The sequence below is a fragment of the Podarcis muralis genome, chromosome 7 (genome assembly GCF_964188315.1).
Source record: "Podarcis muralis chromosome 7, rPodMur119.hap1.1, whole genome shotgun sequence".
Taxonomy (NCBI): domain Eukaryota; kingdom Metazoa; phylum Chordata; class Lepidosauria; order Squamata; family Lacertidae; genus Podarcis; species Podarcis muralis.
Genome location: NC_135661.1, coordinates 9,635,185 through 9,658,727, shown reverse-complemented (window position 1 = coordinate 9,658,727; position 23,543 = coordinate 9,635,185). Strand labels below are relative to the sequence as shown.

Genomic DNA, 23,543 nt, shown 5'->3' with positions numbered 1-23,543 from the left:
TTGGTCCCCTGGGCAAGACAGCCTTCTCTGAGAATCCATGCAGTCTGCTTGCTTCCTGTTAAAAGTCCTGCATATCTGCTGGCAGTTAAGACCCCAGAGAGGCCTCTTAAATCTTGTGCCCATCCAACCCAAGTAGACTCTGAAACAGGCACTCTTTAGGTACAGTTCCTTATGATCTAGACTTGCCTGCAAGCTGACCAGCTGTTGCAAAGCTGATCTATGCTCATCCCAGAAGATGCCCAGTTGAAATCTACTCTCTTCACTCTCTTTCACTCTTTCTAACAAGGGAACCACAGGAGGAACAGCCAGGCCCAGTTGGTCACTGCACTGTCAGGAATGGTTCAGAGGTGTGTATCCTGGCCTGTCATTTTGAGCAACTGCTGTTCAAATTCAATTTCTTAAGGAGGACCCATCAGCATGGTAGGCTCAAGCTTCTTTGGGAAACATTTTTTTTTCAAAGTTGCATTCTACCCTGCATGCATGCAATACTGATAAAATTGACACTGAGAAGATTTAACAAGTTATTCATTTAATAAGCATTTTACCACATTGTATTGTACACTGTCATCTGTTCAAAAAGATTAGGTTTTTTTAATTAAAAAAACACACACCACAGGATACTGTGTTATATTCATAGAAACAGGTGAACAGTGTTCACTGTTGTAGCTGGTTGTTTTTTTAAACTTTGTGGAATAAGTCTTCAGCTGCAACAAACAAACCCTAAAAGGAATTCTAATTCTCAGGCAAGTCTCTGAACAGCTCTCCACACGTGACAGTTTTCTGAACTGGCTAAAATAGCACAGTAGCAAGCTTCGACATTGAATATAGGGGAAGTATCAAAAGGCTTTAATCCTGCATCCCAGCTGATCCCAGCATTACTCTCTGCTAGTTCCAGTCGTCTTTCCTGCAGAGGAAAAAACCTGACTTAGATACTGCCAATGAATCCCTATGAGCCACACATGACAGCTTTCTGAACTTTAATCCTGCATCCCAGCTGATCCCAGCATTACTCTCTGCTAGTTCCAGTCGTCCTTCCTGCAGAGGAAAAAACCTGACTTAGATACTGCCAATGAATCTCTATGAGCCGTGCCAACAAGTTTTCTCTATGCACTTTGGTTTCACAAAAAGAGACACAAACCTTTAAAATAATGGCTTTAATTGTCATTTTGAAGTATATGGGAGGGAAGTGTGCTTGAATTAAAATATACATCATACCAGGGAAGCTGGCAATGGTTATGGGGTGGTTTCAAAATGCTGACAGCAACGTAACTAGTGTACATGACAAGAAAGAAAGCAATCCCTTTAAAACAATAAAATAAAAGACATTCACAGTGGTTCGTATAAACAATATGTAATTCGACAGTAATCAGTTTCGTAGTCTTGCAGCACACTAGTGCCTCTTAAGGTCCTAAAGGAAAAGCAGGCATCACACACCACCTGGTCTGTACAGGTTCAAGGAGTCAATTGTACAATTACCCGGAATGACAGTTGCTGTGAAGTATACAGCTGGAACAATAAGGGAAAAAAGCATTTTTCTCTCTCTTCAAATGAACATAAGAATTTTAAAAAACTCTTCTTGAGAAGGGAGAAAGTCTCATTTGCTGTTACAACCAGCAAACGCCATCCATCAAAATGAAAAAAAAAACAAAAACCCCACAAACACATTAATCTAGTCTTAGCAAGCTGACAGATACAAGTTACTGTTTTTTAAAAATGATTATATACTATAGTACAAGTCCCAACTAGGCAGGGCCAAGAGTGATTATTTCTTTGCTTGTTTTGTGATCATACCCCTGGGTGGTGTTACAGGCCGGCTAGCATTGGGCTTCTTCTTCTCGGCAGGCTTCAAAATCTGGAATGACAACGTTCTTTCTTAGCAATGGAAGCACTGTATGCAGCTGAACAGAGATGAGAGCACAAGAAAGGGGCTACTGGTGTTATCCCAAAACCTGGCTATATATATTCTACACCCATAATTTTGTGATTTCCACCCAATGGGCATGGCTAGGTGGCTTAGAGCTGTAAAATCATTCATTCAGGGTCTTGGCACACACAAAACTAATTATTTTTCAGGGCAATAATTTTAAACAGCCTCACCTTACTGAAATATTGCAGTGTAGGAAAAGACGACTCCCTCCACTCCCAAAGGGAAGAGGGAATAGAAGGGTCTTCAGGAATGTCAATGCAGATTCTATTGCCAAAATAGCCTTGCTCCAAGAGGAAGACAACATTTCTTCACTTAAGAGAGTAGCTAAGCAGGGTGCCACCAGAATCTCAATGCACGGGATGGGAAAGGCTCATTCAGTAACAGGTGCTCCTCTGGCCTAATCCATTTAGGGCTATAAAGGTAAACAGCAGCACCTTGGATATAAATGTCACCCTGCTTTCCCACCCACTGCTTGCAGTTTTCGATGCCTCCTCTCAGATCACCAGCATTAGGCAGCCGGGAAGAGCCATGACTCTTTGGACAATCCAATTCAAGGTGGAACAGATTACAGCTGTCCTACTTATTTTATGGCAAGCTGGTGCCTCAGCACAGATTAAAGGAAATGGAACGCATTTTCAAAGAGCTAGTGCTTACGATTCTGGTTTAATTTAAGGAAGACCGGCTTAAAGGTGAAAAGAAGCAACATTATTGGGGGAAATGAGGCACCTAAACCCTAAAAATATACTGTACCTGGAAGGAACACATTAGAGTCTCATCCACGCTCATCATGGCACCCGCATTGTCAAACTCCCCACAGTAATTTGGGGCAGAAAACAGAGTTACCAGTTGCCTTTTTGCAAAGAACTCATATCCATCCTCAACCACCTTTAAAGCAAAGACAATTCAATTAATTGAAAGGGGGCGAATATCACACAACAGCAATAATTTTAATACTCCTAACCTTTTTCTAATCCTCCTCCCACGCCTTCTAGTGCAGCAGAATCACTTTGGTGTTGTGGCCAACCCAAGTCGTGATCTCAGAGGTCCCTGGTTCAAATCTCACCATAGTTGTGCCATGTCATCACGACATGGTCTTAGCGTAAACCACTCCCAATCTCACCTGCTCCCCACCCCACTCTGTGATGATCTGTAACCACTTCACTGGCTTGCTGCAAAGATTACTCAGGTGAGATATATATGAATGAAGCTCTGAGCATTTATCTAAATCTTTTACCATGGGACACTGAATAACAGTGGCATAGTGGTCTATGCAGGAAGTTCTATAGCTGTGCCTATGAATCCAGGCCTCCAGGGCCCAGTCATTCTTCTAGCTACAAAACCACAAGCTGCTTGTTTCATGTCATTCTGCAATTTAGAGACAAGGCTAGATCAGCAAGGCCAGGAACTCGTAAAGCAAGCATCGTTCTGAGGCAAGTGAACTTGAAGGGGGAGGGGAAAAAGAGGAGAGACTGACCAGTTTCTTGCGTGGTGGACCAAGGGGTGTCCACTGGGGCCCAGGAGCTGGTGGCTCCTTCCCCAGGATCAACTCTTAGCATTTGGTCTTTACCTGATGAGCTCTGCATATAAGATCCAAATCATGTTTATGAAGGAACTTTGCAACCACTTCAGCTCCAAACGTGAAAGAAACTCCTCTGTCATTTTCTCCCCATCCCAGGACATCTTTGTCAGGGTCAGACCACAGCAGATCACAAAGGAGGCCTTGATCTGGCACATCAGTAGGCCGCATAATTCGTCGGATTTGTTCCATTGATTGGAGGTCTGGCGATAAGCCTGCAGGGGATTAAGATGCAGCTGCTTTGCATTTTGTTCACATGCTGGTCACTCGGCAAATGCACACACTGTGCAGTGACAGTATCCTCATTCCCACTGCAACCTCATCTATGCTTATTTTGAGGAAGCTATCCAGTGCAATCCAAAATTATTCCTCAGATATGTCCCATTTCTGGTACGAACTATCCTCTCATGCCAAGGACATGCTACTGCGAGGCAAGGAGACTGGTAGCAGTAGAGTTGATTAGGAACATAGGAATTTGTGATTGGTGTGGGGCCCCCATGGCGCCTTGCATGAATGGTGTGAAGGCTGTAGACATCACATGCTGCCTAGGTACTGTGCAAGAAGTGTCAGTGGTCGTGACACTTATGTGCATAAATGATGCTGGAAAGAAACGGCCGTAGAGACAGAATAAAACATGTTCCACCTGCAGAGCCAGGTAGGTGGAAGCATCTGATTTGGTATGCCTCACAGATGATGGGACAAGTGGTTCAGGTTCTCAAAGCGAATTACAGGATATAACTTTGTAACTAGCAGACAAATATATGTGAATGGCTGTACTTTGAAAAGACTAAAGAGTCACAGGAGGAAATGCCCATGAATAGGACACCTGTATAGGCATCCACACGTCTCAGACCCAAGACAGGGTAGCTGGAGTACTTGGTACTAAGAGATCACAGCTGTGCAAGAGTGGGGGTCTGTAGGGTAAGTTTATCCCTGAATATAAAAAATTGAAGGGAGGAGACAGTGGCAGATCAAGGCTATTTAAAGAGGTCATAGTTGAGAAAATTTAACAGGAAGAGGAACAAACTCCTTTACAGAATCACCACGGTGAAAACAGGTACCCAAAGTAACATAGTACAGGCGTCTCCTCACTTAATGCATGTTCGACTCACGTGCATGTGTGGTGCTGGGAAATAATTAAATAAATTGATTTAAACTGCAGAAAGGTGTGAAATGGGCAAAAACAGCTCAAAAAGAACGGGAAAATGGCTAGCAATTCCAGGAGCCTTTGCACCAACCTTTGATGCCTATAGAGAGTTGAAGTTTGAGAAAGGCGGTGTGGAGAGGGCAGTTGTAGTGGAATTTGGCTTTTTAGATGCGTGTTTCCAACTACACAGGATTTCATGTATATGCATGGTACCCAGGAACATAGCCCTATATAAGTGGGAAGGTGCCGGTACTACAGAGATAGTGTTTTTTCTTACACAAGCACCGAACCAAAACTCCTTCCATATATTTATTTAATAAGAATATTTCTATAATGCCGTATCATAAAATATATCAAGGTGGTGAAGAGTATGTATGTGAAAGAGTGAGAATATACATTTTGCACGCTTTCCTTTTTTTACCTAAAGAGGTAAAATGTCTTTAAAATATTCCCATGTAGGATCTTACAACTAGTTACCATGACAGTTTGTGAGACAAATGGATGCACTTTTCACTTCACGATTCACACAGTAGGCTCACCATGTGATCTTCATAAACTAGGATATTGTCATCTGCACAATGATTAACAATGCTCCCAAATTTCAGTAACATAAAATTTAGTTTTCTTTCTATATATAAAAAGTGCCTGGGACATATCTTATCTTATCTTATCTTATCTATATCTCAAGTAGTCTGTTAATTTTTGTGATAGGGTACTTTTTGTTGCAATCAATGTTAATGTACTGGAGCAGGAAAAATGTCCCATGGTTTTTCAAACAAGAACTGATCCAAGAAAATGGATTTCAGTGTCCCTTTTCCAACACCACACACAGCTTTGTCTGGGACATTTAAAGGTAAAGTTAAAGGATCTCTGACCCCTTGTGAACGACTCTGGGGTTGTGGCGCTCATCTCGCTTTACTGGCCAAGGGAGCCAACGTTTGTCCACATACAGTTTTTCCAGGTCATGTGGCCAGCATGACTAAGCTGCATCTGGCGAAACCAGAGCAGTGCACGGAAACGCAGTTTACCTTCCCACCAGAGCGGTACCTATTTATCTACTTGCACTTTGATGTGCTTTCAAACTGCTAGGTTGGCAGCAGCTGGGACTGAGCAACGGGAGCTCACCCAGTCGCGGGAATTCGAACCACTGACCTTCCTATCGGCAAGCCCTAGGCTCAGTGGTTTAGACCACAGTGCCACCCGCTTTTTACCACCCCATTACACATTGGAATTTGGCTTGGAGGGGTTACACAGCGTAGGGTTGATTGGCACAAAAAATAAATTTCTTCAAGATGGAACTCAGTGCTAAAAAATCCATCTCTTTTTCAGTACTGCTGTAGGCTGTGAATGAAGGAGCAAGGAAGGCTACAGGATTAATCCTTCCCCCCACACCAGCCATCTCCAGAGCAAGCTGCCCATCACAGAGTCAGACAGTCACTATATCTAAGCTGCTCAAAAGTAGGACATTTTATTGCTTTAAAGCAGCTGCCTCAAATTGAAGAGGTATGACCTGTCCTTTCTGCAAGGTCATAATATTTGTCCTCACATCTGTTCAGCTGTGGCCTCCCAATTCAACGCCTAGTATTGCAACCTGTGTAAGCATACTGCAGTTGCTTATAGTTCAGGAGTGGCAAGGCTAAATATTTAAATCAAAAATGGGTCAGGAGATGCTAGGTTAGTATAACACAAGTATTTTTATAACATGGCACTGGGAACTGTCCAGATAACCTACAATTACCTACAAGTATGCAATTACCCACAAGCAGATAGCATGCATTTATAGCATCATATTTCAGTGTAAGAGTTCCGGCAGTTACAAAATTAGGCCTTTTCAGTAGAGGTCTACTTCTCATTCTGTCTCAGATTATCCATTAGCCCCATCGCTACAGTAACACGTAAGCTGGAGCACCCTATAGTCACCTCACTCTAATGGTGGGGTCACCAAATGCTGTATACAGGGTTGCTTCCCGTCACCAAATTTGTTGTTCTGGTGATTCATTGTCATGACTGCAGTTCAAATGGTATGGGGGAGGGAACTATATTCAGACTAACTCTGGTATATAGTAACTCCTTCCTATATCACACTCGGTCAAAGTAGTTTGCAGGTGTTCCCCTATGCAAACAAGGGTACGAATAGGCTGCTTGGACAAACATTATTCAATACCTTGTTACACCAAAAGCCTGTTAAGAGTTAGAAACATTATCTCAATTGACATTAGCTGTGAAACTTTGCAGTGTGCTCAACCTGTGCTTTAGATAGAATGAAATGCAGTGCCCTGCAATACAGAGAAAGTGGCTCCAGGCCTGCACAGAGCTTGCCTGAGGCCTGGGGCAGGAGTCTTGTTAGAACAACATTATAAACTCAAACAAAAAAAAGGAAGTTGGTGCCTGGCAAGGCCCCTGGCCAGCTTAATCCTCTAGGGCCCAGGGCAAGTGTACCCAGATGCCGCCCCACTGCACAGGTCTGAGTGGCTCCAATGCTGACTTACCCAAGATGGTCAAGCAAGTATCACTTTGTAAATCGTATATCAACTTACCTCCATGACAGCAGAATATTTTCTCATCCACAATGGCTGCAATTGGTAAACAATTAAAGCAGTCTGTAAAGGTTTTCCACAGCTTGATGTTGTATCTTCTTTTACCTAGGGAGATATTTCAGTACATGAACTCACTTGTATTTTAACAGTGGCAGAAGAAGAGAATAGGGAGGGCAAGGAGACCTACATTTACATTTTTGTATCTTTGCTTAACATTAAGGTCTTAGTCTGTGTTGGAAGAGGAACTGTTCTCCATACCTGCTAAAACCCAAACACAGGGGTATCTCAAACCCTTGAGGATCTTTTCCCCTTCTGTCATAATACCTGCTCTAGAAATAAACTGGCAAGAAGCTCAGGACAGACCACAGAAACGTAGTACTTCACACAGCACATCATTAATGTATGGAGCTCATTCCACAAGCCACAGTGTGGTCGCTGGCTTGAATGGCTTTAAATAAGCTTGTGACACAAATTCATGGCAGCTACCAACAGCTAAAACCCCTGATGTCAAATGTCACCTGTGTTCAGAGGTAGTGCACCCCTGAATACAAGCTTTGAGGGACAACAATGGGAAAGGTGCTTTCACATTCTACCTGTAGGATGGTGAGATTAGATGAATCTTTAGTCCAGTCAAGCAGGACTCTTACAGTCATCACCATCAACCCTTTTCACATACAGATGCTATTCTAATAACTGTTCTAGCGCTTAGAGACTCCCAAGGCAAAAATAAGCCATGAGCTTGCTAATGATCCCTCACTGCACCTTCACCACTGATAACTGACCCTTAGCCTTGACCCGGAATTTAGGCTCCCATATCCTAGATCTATTTGAACATTGATCTTGTTTTACTGAAGCACATGCTGCCTAGGATGCTGTCAAATGGTGACAGCATCAAGTGCAAATCCTCTCATCACACTCACGACAGTTTCCCCAATTTGCTTCCAAGCAAGCCTAACCAACAAATTATGCTGAACCTATTACAAACCTGACTAAGTATGAAGTTCACTGAATGAAGGGGTGGGGAGTATGAGGAGAATCTAAGTGTGAATGCTGCAATTAGCCTACACGATACAAAAATACACCTGAGCATCAGGAGAGTTAAGCCATTAAAAGGACAGGGAGTTCAAACCACCGAGACGGAACCAGCGAACTGCAGGCTATTCCATAATATAAAGCTGTAATGCGAAAGGGATCGTTTGGCTATGTTTTTAATCACATGTTCTGCTTTATTAACAATTCTTCCTGGGATTACAGATATCAGTGAGCAGGCAGTCCCAGACAAATCAGAACAAAGGAAGCTGCCTTATACCAAGTTAGACCCTTGGGTACACCTAATTCAGTATTATCTACACTGACTGGCAGCAGCAGTTTCAGACAGGATTCCTCTTTCCCATCCCTACTCAGAGATGCTGGGGAATAAAACCTGGGGACCTTCTGTATGCAAAGCAGGTGCTCAATTGTTTTGTATCCATTAAAGAAGTCGTTAAACAGAGAAATATGAACATGCTTTGCAAGGCTTATGGCAAATGCCATCATTAGCATCATTTGGTACTATAAAATCACTGGGGAGAATAATGGTGCAATGTTAATCTGAAGCTGCTGAAAAAGTGGATCTCCTCCCACCTCAATTAATATGAACCACAATGTAGTAGGTTTGCTGTAGGCAGTTACTGAAGTATTACGCTTTTACTGTTCTTTGTAAACCACTTTTAGTACAGATGTATCTGTGAAAAATGCAGTGTTTATTGATATAAATTATGTGATTCAACACATTTTAAAACCAGTGGGCTCAATGGCACACTGGTTACTAAAGACAAGCAAGTGACAGAGGCTATAGGAAAAGCAGACTACCTGATTCATAAAGTCCTGAAACCAAGTACGTATATTTTTGAAACCCTAGGTTTATATCACCAAATGGAACAGCCAGAAACTGAATTTATAGTCAATTCCAGAAAGTGCAACATAAGGAAACAGAGATTACACATTGTGTCATGGCATGGAGCATCCCTATTGTACTTAACCACCATGCAGAGAAGAAGAAAAAGGCATGCAATTCAATCAGGCTTGCTTTTAACCAACCAATCAATCAATTATTAAAGGACCAGAAGAGCAGTAACAAGGTATGTCCTATCTTCAAGCAAGGCTGATAATGAACTGCCCTCCAAGGAAGGGGACGAATTCACATCCAGTCCAGCAACTGGAGTAAGACAACACCACCCAGTGCCCACTCAAGGAGGAATGGGTTCAACTTTGTACTTGCAAACTCAAACTGAAAAAGTTAACCTTATAAATATGAGCTTAATTTAACAGTTAAGTGGAGGCTGGCAGAGCAGTGAAGACCAGACTGTAGTTGCACCTTTCTCTTCTGAAGAGAGCAAAGGAAGAACAAGAAGGCTATATTTCACCTGCCAAAATGACAGAAAAGTCTCTTAACTAGGTAAGTCAGTATTGTCATTAATAAGCAACTCACTCCAAACCCAGAGGTTATTTTATAGTAAAAATAGTGCCATTTACACTATGAATCACTTTCCAAAGTCTCAAAAGACAGCACCAGAAGTACTTACATTCATCGTAGAAGCCATAAATTCTATTAATGCTGGCACATTCATGGTTCCCTCTAAGGAGGAAAAAATTCTCTGGGTATTTTATCTTGTAGGCCAGTAAAAGACAAATTGTTTCTAAAGATTGTTTCCCTCTATCAACATAGTCACCAAGAAATAGATAGTTGCTTTCTGGTGGGAAACCTCCATATTCAAAGAGTCGAAGTAAATCATAGTATTGTCCATGGATGTCACCTTAAAACAAAACAAAATGGTGTTGATATGGTTTGAGAGTTTGGCTCATTAAAGCAAATGCATGCTAATATACTCACTTTAAAGAATAAGAATTGTTACACAACATTAAGAAAAGTAAGCATATGTAACAGTAAGTTTCCTCCAATTAGCAATTCCTATTCCATTCATTGGTGTTTTTGCAAAGAGATGTTCAATGGACTGTGCCATTGTTTTCTCCAAAGTACAAACTTTCAGACTATTATTTGTGATCTGTGAGGTTAGAAGCACAACAAAGCCAGTCCTAAAAATTGAAGCTGGCTTGAAAATTTTATGTTATTAATTCTGACTAAACAAGTCCAGTTTAATATTAAATCTTTTGCATTAAGCAGTATCTAACACAACTTACTTTGACTTCTTGTGAAAAGCAAGGCCTTCTGCTCCAACTTACAGAATCATGCAATGATGAAGAAAAATGGGCCACCACTTTTTAGTATAGTATGGATATTACTAACACTGATACAGACGACCAACTGCATCACAGCAATGAGGAAGTGGTTGAAAAAGAGGGTGTAAAAGGGCAGTGGAATAATGTGGTGAAGCGGGCTTATGCATGCTCCATCAATGCGCACAGGGGTCAGGAACATAAACCCCAGGCAAACTGGTCGTTGCCTGTATCCATAACCTAAAATCAGATCTCCACTGGGTTGAAGGATAAAGCTTCCGCTTTCTGGGATTCGTGTCCTCTTTATTCTGTCTACTTGAAGAAGTTTCCCTTCAGAATTCTATTCAAATCAATTCTACTTTTGCCCTCAAGTAGCATGATTTGCATAGGATGACTAGAGTACTTTGACAGCAATATTTTAATGGACTTGCAATCTTCAGAAATGGTGAAAATACCACCTAAGAAGTTGTGCCACATCATCATCAGTTCATTAAAAAAAAGGATAGTTGGAACCAACAAATCTCAATGCTTACCACATATTTTAAGCGGTGCTTCAAGTTCTAACAGAATGGGTTGACTGAGAAAGATTTCTCGAGATTTCAAGCATAATCCTCTTATTTCGTTCTCTTGAAGTTGCACATTTTTACCGGGTTTTGACCCTCTTACTGTGAAAGGAAAAAAAAGGATGGTCATGTTTAGCAAATGAGATCTACTGAGTTTCAAATCAATCATCATTAAACACATAAAACAGATTATTTACAATAAATGGAAATGACCAATTTTGGGTCTTGAAATATCTTCTGAACTCTTACAGAGAAGGCTCATGATTACCAAGCAGATTTTGATTCAAGCTGAGGGAAGTTTGCCCACTGCTGGAATTAAAAGGCAAATAATGAAAACACTGCCTATTAAAATATGTGTTGTTCCTAAATTCTAGTGGTCCAGGAAACAAATGCTTCATATATAGGCTGCACCAATGTATTTTATGCTGGTGAAATATTTAGGATACAGATACAAGAATTATAATTTGAGGACAACCATATGAAACAGATTCTACACCAGTGGTATTTATTTTCCCAGGAAGCACAACTGATCTAGTGCAACACTGCTTATTCCAACTCCATCCTCTCCCAAACATGTATATTACTCAAAACAGTCACATGGATTGATCATGGATTTAAGGCACTGCTCCTTCTGATGAGCTGACAAGATTACACAGTTAAAATTTTTCCCCCAAAGAGGAGAATATGTTTTAAATAGCAGTACCCATTTATGGTCCTATTTCAGTTTAACCTGCAACAGTGTTAGAAACTCAAGATATATAAGCTAATCGCCCAATGGCACCTTAAATCTAGGTTATAGCCACCACAAAGGAATGTCTGGGTGCCCTTTTTTGAGATGACATTTATTATTGTTATTACTCATTTCATTTCTCTACTGCTTTATAATTGAAAAAAGCAAGTTGTTTACAATGCATTAAAACATCAAATAAAACTATCTAGAATACAACAAATTCAAGCTTCAAGGAGAGTATTTCAGATCCTTCCCCAAGTGATATTCTGCTTTCCCCATTTTTATTTACCTACTTAATTTATATAGCTGCCCCACAGAAGTACTCTTTAGGAAGTCAGTGTGGTGTTGTGGTTAGAGTGTCCGACTAGGACCTGGGAGATCAGGATTCAAATCCCTACTCAGTCAGGAAGATTACTAGATGCCCTTGGGCCAGTCACAGCCTCTTAACCTACCTCACAAGGTTGTTGTAGGGACTGACTGAGAAGGGGGAGAACCATGTACTCCTTGGAGGAAAAGGTAGGCTATAAATTGAACAAGCTCTTCGGCTTACCTGCTTAAGCAAGCCGGAGGGGCCAGCCAGATGGAGATATCCATTGCCAAACAAGCATCTAAAGATCTCCATGTGGTTACAATTGGACCTGCACCAGTTGCAAAACACGCCTGGGGAATTTCAGGCACTGCCTGCATACAACTTCCAAGTTACTGTCAGTTGACAAAGCAAAGGATTCCAAGTTATCACCAATAGTTAAATAAATAGAAAAAGAGCAGGAGACTCTTGCTTACTGGGCTCTGGAGGTTCTTGCAAGCCTGTCTTGAGATTTCACAGGATCTCCGATTGCCCTGCAAAAGTTTGCCTTTGCATGCAACCCCCAGGAACAAAACCCCCATCTAAGCTGCAGTCCCAACTATTCTTAATTACATGGAAGGGAAGAGGTGCAAAAGTTGAATATCTTAATTCAAAACCAAGAGGAATTTGAAAACTGCAAGGGTCCCAAGCTAAGCCAGAGTATGATATTCACCAAACCCAATAAGAGTTACTTCAAATCAATTCAACCTGATGGCAAGAATGTTCCTCACAGCAGTTAGACATGCTACCTCATGTTTGAACAGTGCAACTAACTAAGCCTTCCCAGAGCCTTCCCCAATTGATGCATGTGTTGTTTTCAGTGCAACATACAGTGGTACCTCTAGTTACATACTTAATTCGTTCCGAAGGTCCGTTCTTAACCTGAAACTGTTCTTAACCTGAAGCACCACTTTAGCTAATGGGGCCTCCTGCTGCCGCTGCGCTGCCGGAGCATGATTTCTGTTCTCATCCTGAAGCAAAGTTCTTAACCCGAGGTACCACTGTATTCTATTGACCTATTTCAATCTAGACACCACCGGTGCACTGATGTTATACAGGAAGCAGAACAAGCAGTTTAAAGTACTTGCACCGAAGCTTTGAAAAGCTCAAAGGCTGTAGTTTAAGATGATTTACTTTGAAGTTTAGTATCAGAAAGGAGTTGCAATTACCAGCAGAATAATTGCAGGGCAATGGTTGTGACATGAGCAAATACATGTTTCAATTTTTCTTCCTCATCAGTTGTTAGCATTCATTGATGACATTATCAGTACTACTATATATTGAGGGTGCAATTAAAATATTTAACACAAGTAATAAGGCATAAACCTATTAATATATTTCCCCATCTCTGCAGTGTGATTATGCATGAAGCTATTGAGCAATAGAGCAATTGCCCCAAGTTCTCCTTCCAAACTACAGTGGTACCCCGCAAGACGAATGCCTCGCAAGACGGAAAACCCGCAAGACGAAAGGGTTTTCTGTTTTGGAGGCGCTTCGCAAGACGAATTTCCCTATGGGCTTGCATCGCAAGACGAAAGCCCATAGGGAAATGCTGGCGGTCGGGAGCAAAGACTTTCGCCCACAGCCGGCCTTCAGAAGAGGACCTCTTCTGAAGGCCGGCGGGGGGCAAAAGTCTTTGCTCCCCCCTGCCTGCCTTCCCCCCGCCTGCCGGGGGCGATCTTAAAATGCTGGCGGGCGGGAGCGAAGCGTTCGCTGCCGACCCCCAGCATTTTAAAATCTCCAAGGGACAGCAGAGAAGTCTCTGTCCCGGGGAGATTTTAAAATGCTGGGGGTCGGAGCGAAGCGTTAGCTGCCGACCCCCAGCATTTTAAAATCTCCCCCTGTCCCGGGGAGGTTTTAAAATGCTGGGGGTCGGAGCGAAGCGCTGCCGACCCCCTGCATTTTAAAATCTCCCCGTGTCCCGGGGAGATTTTAAAATGCTGGGGGTCGGCAGCGAACGCTTCGCTCCCGACCCCCAGCATTTTAAAACCTTCCCGGGACACGGGGAGATTTTAAAATGCTGGGGGTCGGCAGCGCTTCGCTCCCGACCCCCAGCATTTTAAAACGCTGTTCCGAAGGGGGGGGGTGGGGACACCTGCCCCAGCCGCCCCACTTCGGAAAGCTGTTCCGAAGTGGGGAGGGGGGGCGGGGACATCTGCCCCAGCCGCCCCACTTCGGAAAGCTGTTCCGAAGCGGGGAGGGGGGGCGGGGACATCTGCCCCAGCCGCCCCACTTCGGAAAGCTGTTCCGAAGCGGGGAGGGGGGGCGGGGACACCTGCCCCAGCCGCCCCACTTCGGAAAGCTGTTCCGAAGCGGGGAGGGGGGGCGGGGACATCTGCCCCAGCCGCCCCACTTCGGAAAGCTGTTCCGAAGCGGGGAGGGGGGGCGGGGACATCTGCCCCAGCCGCCCCACTTCGGAAAGCTGTTCCGAAGCGGGGAGGGGGGGCGGGGACATCTGCCCCAGCCGCCCCACTTCGGAAAGCTGTTCCGAAGCGGGGAGGGGGGGCGGGGACATCTGCCCCAGCCGCCCCACTTCGGAAAGCTGTTCCGAAGCGGGGAGGGGGGGCGGGGACATCTGCCCCAGCCGCCCCACTTCGGAAAGCTGTTCCGAAGTGGGGAGGGGGGGCGGGGACATCTGCCCCAGCCGCCCCACTTCGGAAAGCTGTTCCGAAGCGGGGCGGGGGCGGGAACACCTTCTGAAGGCGGGCGGGGGGCGAAAGTCTTTGTCCCCCCTGCCTGCCTTCCCAGGGGCTTTTAAATCGCCTCGGACAGCGGAGAAGTCCTCCTGCTGTCCCGGGGTTTTTTAAAATGCTGGGGGTGGGAAGAAAAGCCCTTGTTCCCCCCCCCCCCCAGCCTTCAGAAGAGGTCCGGGGACAGACTGTCCCCGGACCTGGTCTGAAGGCGGTTTCCCTAGGAACGCATTAATTGATTTTCAATGCATTCCTATGGGAAACCGTGCATCGCAAGACGAAAAAACCGCAAGACGAAGAGACTTGCGGAACGAATTAATTTCGTCTTGCGAGGCACCACTGTATAAGCAGCCTCAAATGCAAAGTGTCCATCAGCAACAGAGTTTATAAAAATGACCCACTGATAATTACATTATATGCTTTTAAACAGTTAAGGGTGTTACCGTGTTAAAAGCTTCTATAGACAGAAAACAGATCAAGCATTTTAGAAACGATATGCTTGTAGTAATGCTCTTAAAGAGGGAACCAAAGGCCTGTAGGCAGAACTATTCAGCAGCATCTGTGAAACAGAAGCTTCTGCCACTGCCTCAGCTTATATTCTCATCACCCCCACAAGCAGAGAAGTTTGGCCAGACAGGGATGAAAAGGAATGTATCCTAGAATAGCAATCTGCATTTGATGCCATTCGGAATTCTAGTCATTTCCTATAAACTCTCCCTTACTAGATGTCTTCAAGGAGAAGCTGGAAAATATAGCCTACAAGCCAGGTTCCAACTTGCTACTTAAATCACCCAATAAATAAGAAGTATGACCAAGATCTCTGAAAGTGGTATGACTTAAAATGAGAAGAGATTACCTCTAGAAAGCATGCAGAATTTGCACATGTTGCAAAGATAGCATAAATTTTTCAAGCACTGAAATTTCAGACATTTTTGTTGTTTTCAGGAACTACTGAAAGCAACTATTGCCAGCTCAATGTCTGAAACCAGAATCTGAATGTCATACCAGTTTCAGACAACATACTACAATATCGCCCAGCTCTAGCCGGTACTTACAGCTAATCTACTATCTATTTCGCAATGTGTTTCGTCTGTTCAGAATTCTCAAATGCTTTAAAAAATGCTTCTCAATTAATCATATTTTAAGTCAATTATATCTTGTTAATTAATTTAACCAATTAAAGTTGCTGTAACATTGAAGCCTTTGCTACTTTCATATTTGACATTTACACACACTTGTTGAAAATTTCAAGTTAGAACTAGATCTGAAAAAATAGTTCTAGGTGTAGTTTGTCAGTAGTTTATGAACCTCTTGTAAACAGACATTCCTTCAATCTTAACAAATTAAGGGATTTGTTCTTGGTCCAACCAAGGAGCAACACTGTTCTGCCAAACTTTGCTTTGTGTAAATAAATTCCCACTCCCTGAATATCCTGTATCCAGAGATTTAAAGTGTCATCCTAAATCTGATCTGTAAGAACAAAATAGCTGGGGCTCAACTATTTGCAAGGGATCATTGAACAGTATACCTCATAAGAAGCTGCTGTAGCTTAGTGAACCATCATTTAGAAATTAGTGGTTTTCCCTGTGAATACCCTGATAGTTGTATTGTTCCTTTGTATGAACATCAAACCACCATAATCTATGGTCTGAAGGGGGGGGGAAAACATTTTCAGAAATGGAGTTGTTTACTTAATGGCAGAAGGGACGCAGACCTCCCAAGGCAGGGAATCCCACAAAAAAGATGCTGTGAGGGAAGTCATGCTGATCTAACCTCTAAATGAGGGGTTACAGAGTTAGGCTACTTGCACAGAGAGAGGAGACACCCTATTCATGAGCTCAGTTGATACCTTAATGTCATCTCCCACAGCTATCACTAGTGGCTATTATGTAATCATTATATAACATTGTACAAGAGTTGATACCCGAATTCACTCCTTCACAACTTTTTGCTTTCTATAGTGTTCTAAACTAACTTTACTATTCTAAAATAAGCCTTCATGTTGTAAACCAGCTTAACTACAACAATGTTCACTGTGTGCATCAAGGGTTTGGACAGTGCAGTCTTGGACAGCCTTGTCAATCCACCCCTTTCCCTGCTAAAAGCAAACTGATTTAGTCACTTTCTGTGATTTTTGTAGAAACCATTTTGAGCTTTAAGGAAATTCTCCATGAAGCAAACAAGAGATATATATAGGAAATATTTGCATGCTTAATATCTTCCTTCAGATCTCATGAAGACAAAAATAAAAAATCAGTAGCCCCACCTCGCATACTAGAGTCAGCCATTTGTGTGACCCAATAGAAAATAAGACTTGACAGAACTTCATTGATAAATTTCGATTAGCTAATTATAGTTAGAACAAACCGTAGGCCCTTGAGTTAGGACATAACAGGGAACTACAGATCATTTTAAAATGACTGCAGAAGTTACTGATAATCTCTCCTCTAGGGCTGGGCAATATATTGTCCAAAACTGCTTTGAAGTCTGTATCATCCATACCATTTCATAATTTTTGACCTGGCAATATATCGCAAATCATTATATGTGTGCTATGCAAAAATCACAATATGATTTTTCATGGGGGGAAACTGTGAAGCCAGCCAATGCTTCTCTCGATTCCTGCAGCCCCTGTCAATTCTGCCGGCTCAGCTCACCCCTGCCTCATGTGGAGGGCAGCAAATTACAAGAGCAGGCGCTGGCAAAAATCACAATGCAGGGAAAACCATGAAGCCAGCCTTATTTCAGGCAGTGTTATCAGTATATCATGTTGTTTAGTTGGCGATATATCACTTTATTGAAAACTAGATATTGCCCAGCCCTACTCTCCTCATGCATGATGGGCATGGGAACATATACAAGCCAAATTGTCATCATGCAGGGTCATTCTCATAATGGGAAACTATAGTTTCTAGTTATATAAGAACCAGGCCATTACGTTTTATTTGTAGACAGAACCAAAACAATATTTTGATCTTTGATAATAAATGAAAAAGCTAGCCAGCATTTGCATTGATGTTAATAGGCATTTACAAGACTTTCCAGTCATACAGAAAAGTGGTTAGCACTGCTTGCTAACAGATCCCCAACTACCTATGAATACTGAAGTAGGGGCTAATGTCTTGGAACTCAGATGATCAGAGTTTGAATTTTCAATACAGCCATGAAATGACCAGTATTCATGGGCAAATCATTGATACAACAGCTACCCAATTGCAAAATGGAATTTCTGTATAGTGGAGTGGATGAGAAATGACCATAAAGACCTTGGACACTCTGGCTCAATCCAGAAACAATAGAATACCAGTTTCTTTTTACAGTAACTTCTTCCTCATAATGCCTACCAGGAGATTGAAAGTTTCTGCTTTTAGTTTTAAACCAGGGTCCCCGAACTTTCTTAGGGCACAGGGCTGCATTTATAAATCTAAGAATCTCCTGTGGGCACTGAAGACAAAATACCTGGCAACAGCTTGTTCCCATAGAATTGGGGTGGGTAACCTATGGTCCTCCCGATGTTGCTGACCTACAAACTCCCATTAGCCCCAACCAGAATGGTCAACAGCCAGGGATTATGAAACCTATAATTCAACATCTTAAGGGTCACAGGCTAGTCACTCCTGCTGCAGCATGAAACTATGGTTTTCCTCTACATCCATGCCAAACTGTAGTAGAAGTAGCATACAAGTGTTGATTTCCAGCGCCTGATGAACTGCACCCAAGGGTACCAAAGGAGCTTGCAGATGTAATCTTACAGCCTCTGCCTATATTTGACAATTCCTGGAGAACAGGTGAGTTCCCTACAGACTGCAGGTGGGCAAATGTTGCCCCCATCTTCAAAAAGAAGACCTAGGTAGCTACAGACCGGTCAGCTTGACCTTGATACCAGGAAAGGACCCAGAACAAATAATTCAACAGTTAGTCTGTGAGCACTTAGAAAAAGATGATGTGATTACTAAGACATGTCATGCCAGATGAATTTAATTTCCTTTTTTGATAAAATTGCAGGTTTGGTGCATCAGGGGAATGCTGTGGACATATATAATCAAGAAACAGCACTATCCAATACACAAATCAACCAAATATGTCTTACAACATTAACCTCTTTGAAGTCTCATGTTCATTGGGGCTGAGCTATTTTTAAGTATAAATTCCAAGTGGAAATGTTTCAAAAATTCTCTCCATTACTAAATGATTTAACATTTTATTAACACAAATTTGGCATTAAATTGCCATACGATTTATATTATCTTCTAAGATGTTGATGTGCCCTGCTTGGCTAGGAGTTATGTCTACACAAACTTTTCAAAGTTTATGTAGCAAGAAATTTAACACTGAAATTACTGAGAAATCAATCTACACTAAATCAATATTGTTGGCATCTTAAATTAAGCTCATTGATGAGATGGAGACATGGTAAATTATATTTTTAAGTAAATCAAGGTGGTGGAAAAAGGACTAACACCAAACCAACGGAAGCAATGTCAATAGTTCTATTTTATCCAACCCCAAATACCCTACATTCACGAATCCTATCCATTTCCATGGCTATGCTAAAATAAATGAGAAAGACATTTTAAAAGGTATCTTTAAAAAACTAGAAGGGACGCTGAAGTGAGGCGAGAGACTACAGCAAGACATATCCCTTATATTTAGCTCAGACCACATTGCTGCAGATTACTTTGCATCAAATGAAAAGTTAATTCCCTGATTGAACTCTTCAAGTATAAGTCCTGGATAGACTCAGACAAAGCTAGATTAGTGCAGCCTCCCTCCCTAGCTAAATGTGATATTGCTTGCTGCTACAAGGATAATTTGTCATCAGCTACTTCACAACGCTTCACCTCAGCCAAGATTTATAAGCATGATTACCCAAACCTAGAAATCAAAACATGCACTATCTAAGATTTAGGGAACACAGCATATCAGAAACAACCCCAGCACCAAGGTCAGACAGATGAAAATGTTCAAATGAGCAGACATCCATGTGGCTCACAATCATGTCTTTAGAGCAGTCAAATGTTCATGTTGCTACAAGGATTAAATTTTTAATTTGTTTGCAAGCTTCACCCTTGCCACAATAATGGCCACAACAGACTGGCATAGGAGGGTGAGCAACATTTTAACGCCCTCATGATTCCCCAGGCCAGCAGTCATGCAGCTTCGGGAGGGAAACTAAATCAACACTGATTTCTCTTACTACAGAAGTAAGACTCCACTTTGCTAAACAGAGGGCAAAACAAGGAAAAATGACCAACCTACTACTTATGCACTTACCCTAAGAAAAACATCAGAATAAAGCACTGCATGCACATCTAATGTATCAGAATAAGAATTGTGTGCACTCCCACCTATCTTTAAGTTATATGTTTGTGTATGTATGCACACACAGACACACGGATACACGGAGTGTACAAGAACTGAGGAAAAGACTGTTGTAATCTGAAAAAAGATCACTGAGGCACAAACAAAGCACCTCCAGACCCTCCATCTTGGATGTGGACCCTTTAGTCTTGCCTCCTTCCCTGCCAAATCAACTCAGGAGAGTCCAAAGACAAAGTCAGAATTGAGATGAGCGGAGGGCTATGGGATTTCAGATACCCTGATGGGTTCTATGTGAGGGGACCTCTTACCATCCTCCACATAGTCTTTCCCCACCCACAGCAATTACTACTTTACTTCCCTTTCCTCTAGCTGAAACACTTAACCTCACCTCACCTCCTCACAGAACCACAAAGGGGCACTTTAAAAAAAATGAGCCCACTGCAATAAAAAACCATTCCTAATTGGGTTCAGCACCTTCTCCCCACCCTGCCCTCAACGGCACCCCCTTCCTTCACCCCTCCACCTTAGGGGAACACTTTTTCACAGGCAAGCAACCCCAAATTCCGTTCGCAATAATGCTCCTCAATCTCACTGCTCCTCTGCAATCCACCCCAACCCACCTTCCCCCTCCCTACAGAAACACCAGTGCAAATAAATATTGGGAGCCCACCCCCAATTCCACTCCAAATACTCATCTCCCCCCCAAGCGGAGTCTGTCAAGGGCCTCCAAAATCCCTACTCTTCTCAAGCAACACCTTCACCCCCCCAAAAAAAAAGAGTTACACGTTTGGGGGCAGTGGGGGGGGGGAATCCTCTCTATACCACTTTGAGCTGTGTGTCATCCCATATTCAAACAAACAAACACACACACACACACACACACACACACACACACACACCCCTCTGTATTGTTAAGAGTCCTCTCTCAAATAATCTACGCACCCCATACTCAAAAGATATATTATACACACACAAAACCATTACAGCTTCCTCCTTCCTACCAGTCTCTCCTGTCTTCTTTCTTTCTTTTTTGTGGCAAAAGGAACAGCAGCAGCATTTAGATGCAGTATATACTGTCAATGAATAAAGTCACACGCATACCTAAATCTACATAAAGGCACGCACGCCCGTCCACCAGTACAACTCCCCCTCCAGAAACGTCCCTCATTTTTTGGTGGCGCCCCCCCCCCGAACATACAACAGCCCCCCCCCAAAGACACCCTAGAATGATAACCCCCTTCCCTTGGCCTCCACATCTTCGGGTCTCCCCCAAACACAACAACGCTTCTCCCCCCCCCCCATTGCACCCTCCCAAGATACGGGAGGAAGGGAGAAGCGCCCCAAAAGTGCCTGAAACGAGAAGCGAAGAGGAGGCGAGCGGCGCGCGCACCCAAGTCACGCTATTAGGCTTCATTTATTACTATTTGCGACTATTATTACCCCTAACCGTCATGTGGAGTCAGTGGGGCTTTTTGTTTTGTAACTAAAGGGTGGGATAATAATAAATAAAATAAAACGGCCTTCGCTCCTCCCCCCCAGCCTGTGGGCAACCCCCCCTTTGAATGGTTTGCCGCCCCCTCCCCAAACCGCGGCAGCGCCCCCAGAGGGCGGCGGAAGCCCCCCAAGGAAGCCGCCTCACGCGCCGCCCTCGCCCCCCCCTTAATCCAGCCTCACTGTACATCCTTATCCCCCCCACACACACACACACCGCCGCTCCGTTCCCTCAAGCCGCCCTCCTCGCTCACCCTCCAGCAGCCGTTGGATGATGCTGTCGATGTTGAGCTTGTCCATATCCGCCATCGCCTCTCAGCGGCCGGGGCGAGGGAGCGAAGCCGGAGCCCGCCGGGTCCACCCGCGCGGCTCTTCCCCCGCTCCCGAGCTGGCTCCTTCCTTCTCCTGAATGCCCCTTTCCTCCCTCTCGCTTTCGGAGAGGAGAGGAGGTGGAGATGCCGCAAACAGCGTCGGCGGGCGAACAAAATGGCCGCCTTTCCCTCCTCCCCTCACAAGGAGCCGCCTCCTTCGGGCGCGCAGGGATACACGAGAGGAAGCTGCGGCCGGGGACTTCTTTCCAGGCAAGGGCGGGAAGATTGAGGAAGCAGCGCTTCCCTTCAGCCTGCTGGGCCGTTTGCGCGCGCTGTCTCTCGCAGAGCCTCGTTTCTCTCGCTCGCGCGCTCAAATCCTTCCGCCGGTAGAAAGTCGGTACGGGGGGATGGAGTGAAGTGAGAGGTGGTTCTTCGCTCGTTCTTTCTTACTTCCCCTCAAAGGCTGAAGGGCATTTGGGGGGCTAAAAAGAAGAAAGGAAATCCGCCCCAAAAAGAGAGACAGAGATGGGGAAAGCGGCTACTAAGTGCTTCCAGCCTTAACATGTGGTGGGGAAAGAGCACTCTTGAACATGCGCAGAGTTCTGTTGTTCATTTTCTAAGCCCTTCACATGAAGCCAGCAAAGACAGCTCTTGGGGCACGATGCGACTGACAAACCTAGACAGCATCTTCAAAAGCAGAGACATCACCTTGCCAACAAAGGCTCGTATAGTTAAAGCTATGGTTTTCCCAGTAGTGACGTATGGAAGTGAGAGCTGGACCATAAAGAAGACTGATCGCCGAAGAATTGATGCTTTTGAATTCTGGTGCTGGAGGAGACTCCTGAGAGTCCCATGGATGGCAAGAAGATCAAACCTCTCCATAAGCTGTGGCATAAGCTTTTGTGGACTACATTGTACTTCAGCAGAAGCATGAAGTCTTACCTTTAGTTGTGGGCATGTAGGCACATGGTTTTCTTGGAGGGGGGGGGCAGGGTAGGAAAGTATGTGCAGAAAAGTACAGGCAATGAGCCTGTATTTTCTGCATTGTGTTGCACTCTAACCTCCCAGTTTATAAACTCCGGTCCCCCAAGCCATGACTGTGTTTAAACAGCACCTCTCCCATAAACAGCTCACCTGGTCCACCTGCCACCTGTGCTGCTTCCTTGCTCCCCTGCCCGTTTACTGTTTGTCACACTGCAATTGCTGTGAGCACCTATTGGCAGCCGTGCAAACTGCAGAGCGTGACGACAGGCTTACATTTTTATGTCTTTAGAAAGATATGAATATACATATACTCTCTGTATACAATGGAACATCGGTTGTCGAACGTAATCCGTTCCGGAAGACCGTTCAACTTCCGAAACATTTGACTACCGAGGCGCAATGGGCAGTTGGCAAAATCCATTGAAAAAATCGGAAAACATGACTTGGAAGTTGAACGGCTTCTGAGGCGCATTAGAAAATGGAAGTATTCACTTCTGGGTTGTCAACATTCAAAAGGCGAAACGTTCAACTTCTGAAGCGTTCAACAACCGAGGTTCCTGTGTGTGTGTGTGTGTGTGTGTGTGTGTGTGTGTATTAATGCACCACTGATGAAGTGGTTCAGAAAAGCTTGTGCCATAATAAATGTTTCCAAGGAACCACAATACTCTTTGTTCTTGTGGTACTTTGTGCAACAGAAATCATA

At 43.7% G+C, this 23,543-nt stretch overlaps 1 protein-coding gene across 2 annotated transcripts; it reads right to left on the bottom strand.

Annotated features, from left to right (window-relative positions):
* Positions 1-512: 512 nt before the first annotated feature.
* PPP1CC (protein phosphatase 1 catalytic subunit gamma) lies at positions 513-22,063 on the bottom strand. Of its 2 annotated transcripts, none has more exons than XM_028741289.2 (8): positions 21,800-22,063; positions 10,937-11,068; positions 9,752-9,982; positions 7,188-7,292; positions 3,495-3,718; positions 2,678-2,812; positions 1,792-1,852; positions 513-1,035 (listed from the first exon to the last, which is right to left on the bottom strand). In XM_028741289.2, the coding sequence occupies exons 1-8, from the start codon at positions 21,852-21,854 to the stop codon at positions 1,007-1,009; spliced, it is 972 nt and encodes a 323-aa protein (XP_028597122.1). In that variant the 5' UTR covers positions 21,855-22,063; the 3' UTR covers positions 513-1,006. The 2 variants fall into 2 exon arrangements, with proteins under 2 accessions (XP_028597122.1, XP_077787311.1); XM_077931185.1 differs by having other exon boundaries at positions 513-904.
* Positions 22,064-23,543: the final 1,480 nt, after the last annotated feature.

Coding starts and splice junctions, on each gene's coding strand:
- PPP1CC (XM_028741289.2), bottom strand. CDS start 21,854: ATGGCGGATATGGACAAGCTCAACATCGACAGCATCATCCAACGGCTG. Junction 9,983..10,936: donor AGCACCGCTTAAAATATGTG/GTAAGCATTGAG, acceptor TTTTGTTTTAAG/GTGACATCCATGGACAATAC. Junction 2,813..3,494: donor TTATATGCAGAGCTCATCAG/GTAAAGACCAAA, acceptor TTTGCTTTAAAG/GTGGTTGAGGATGGATATGA.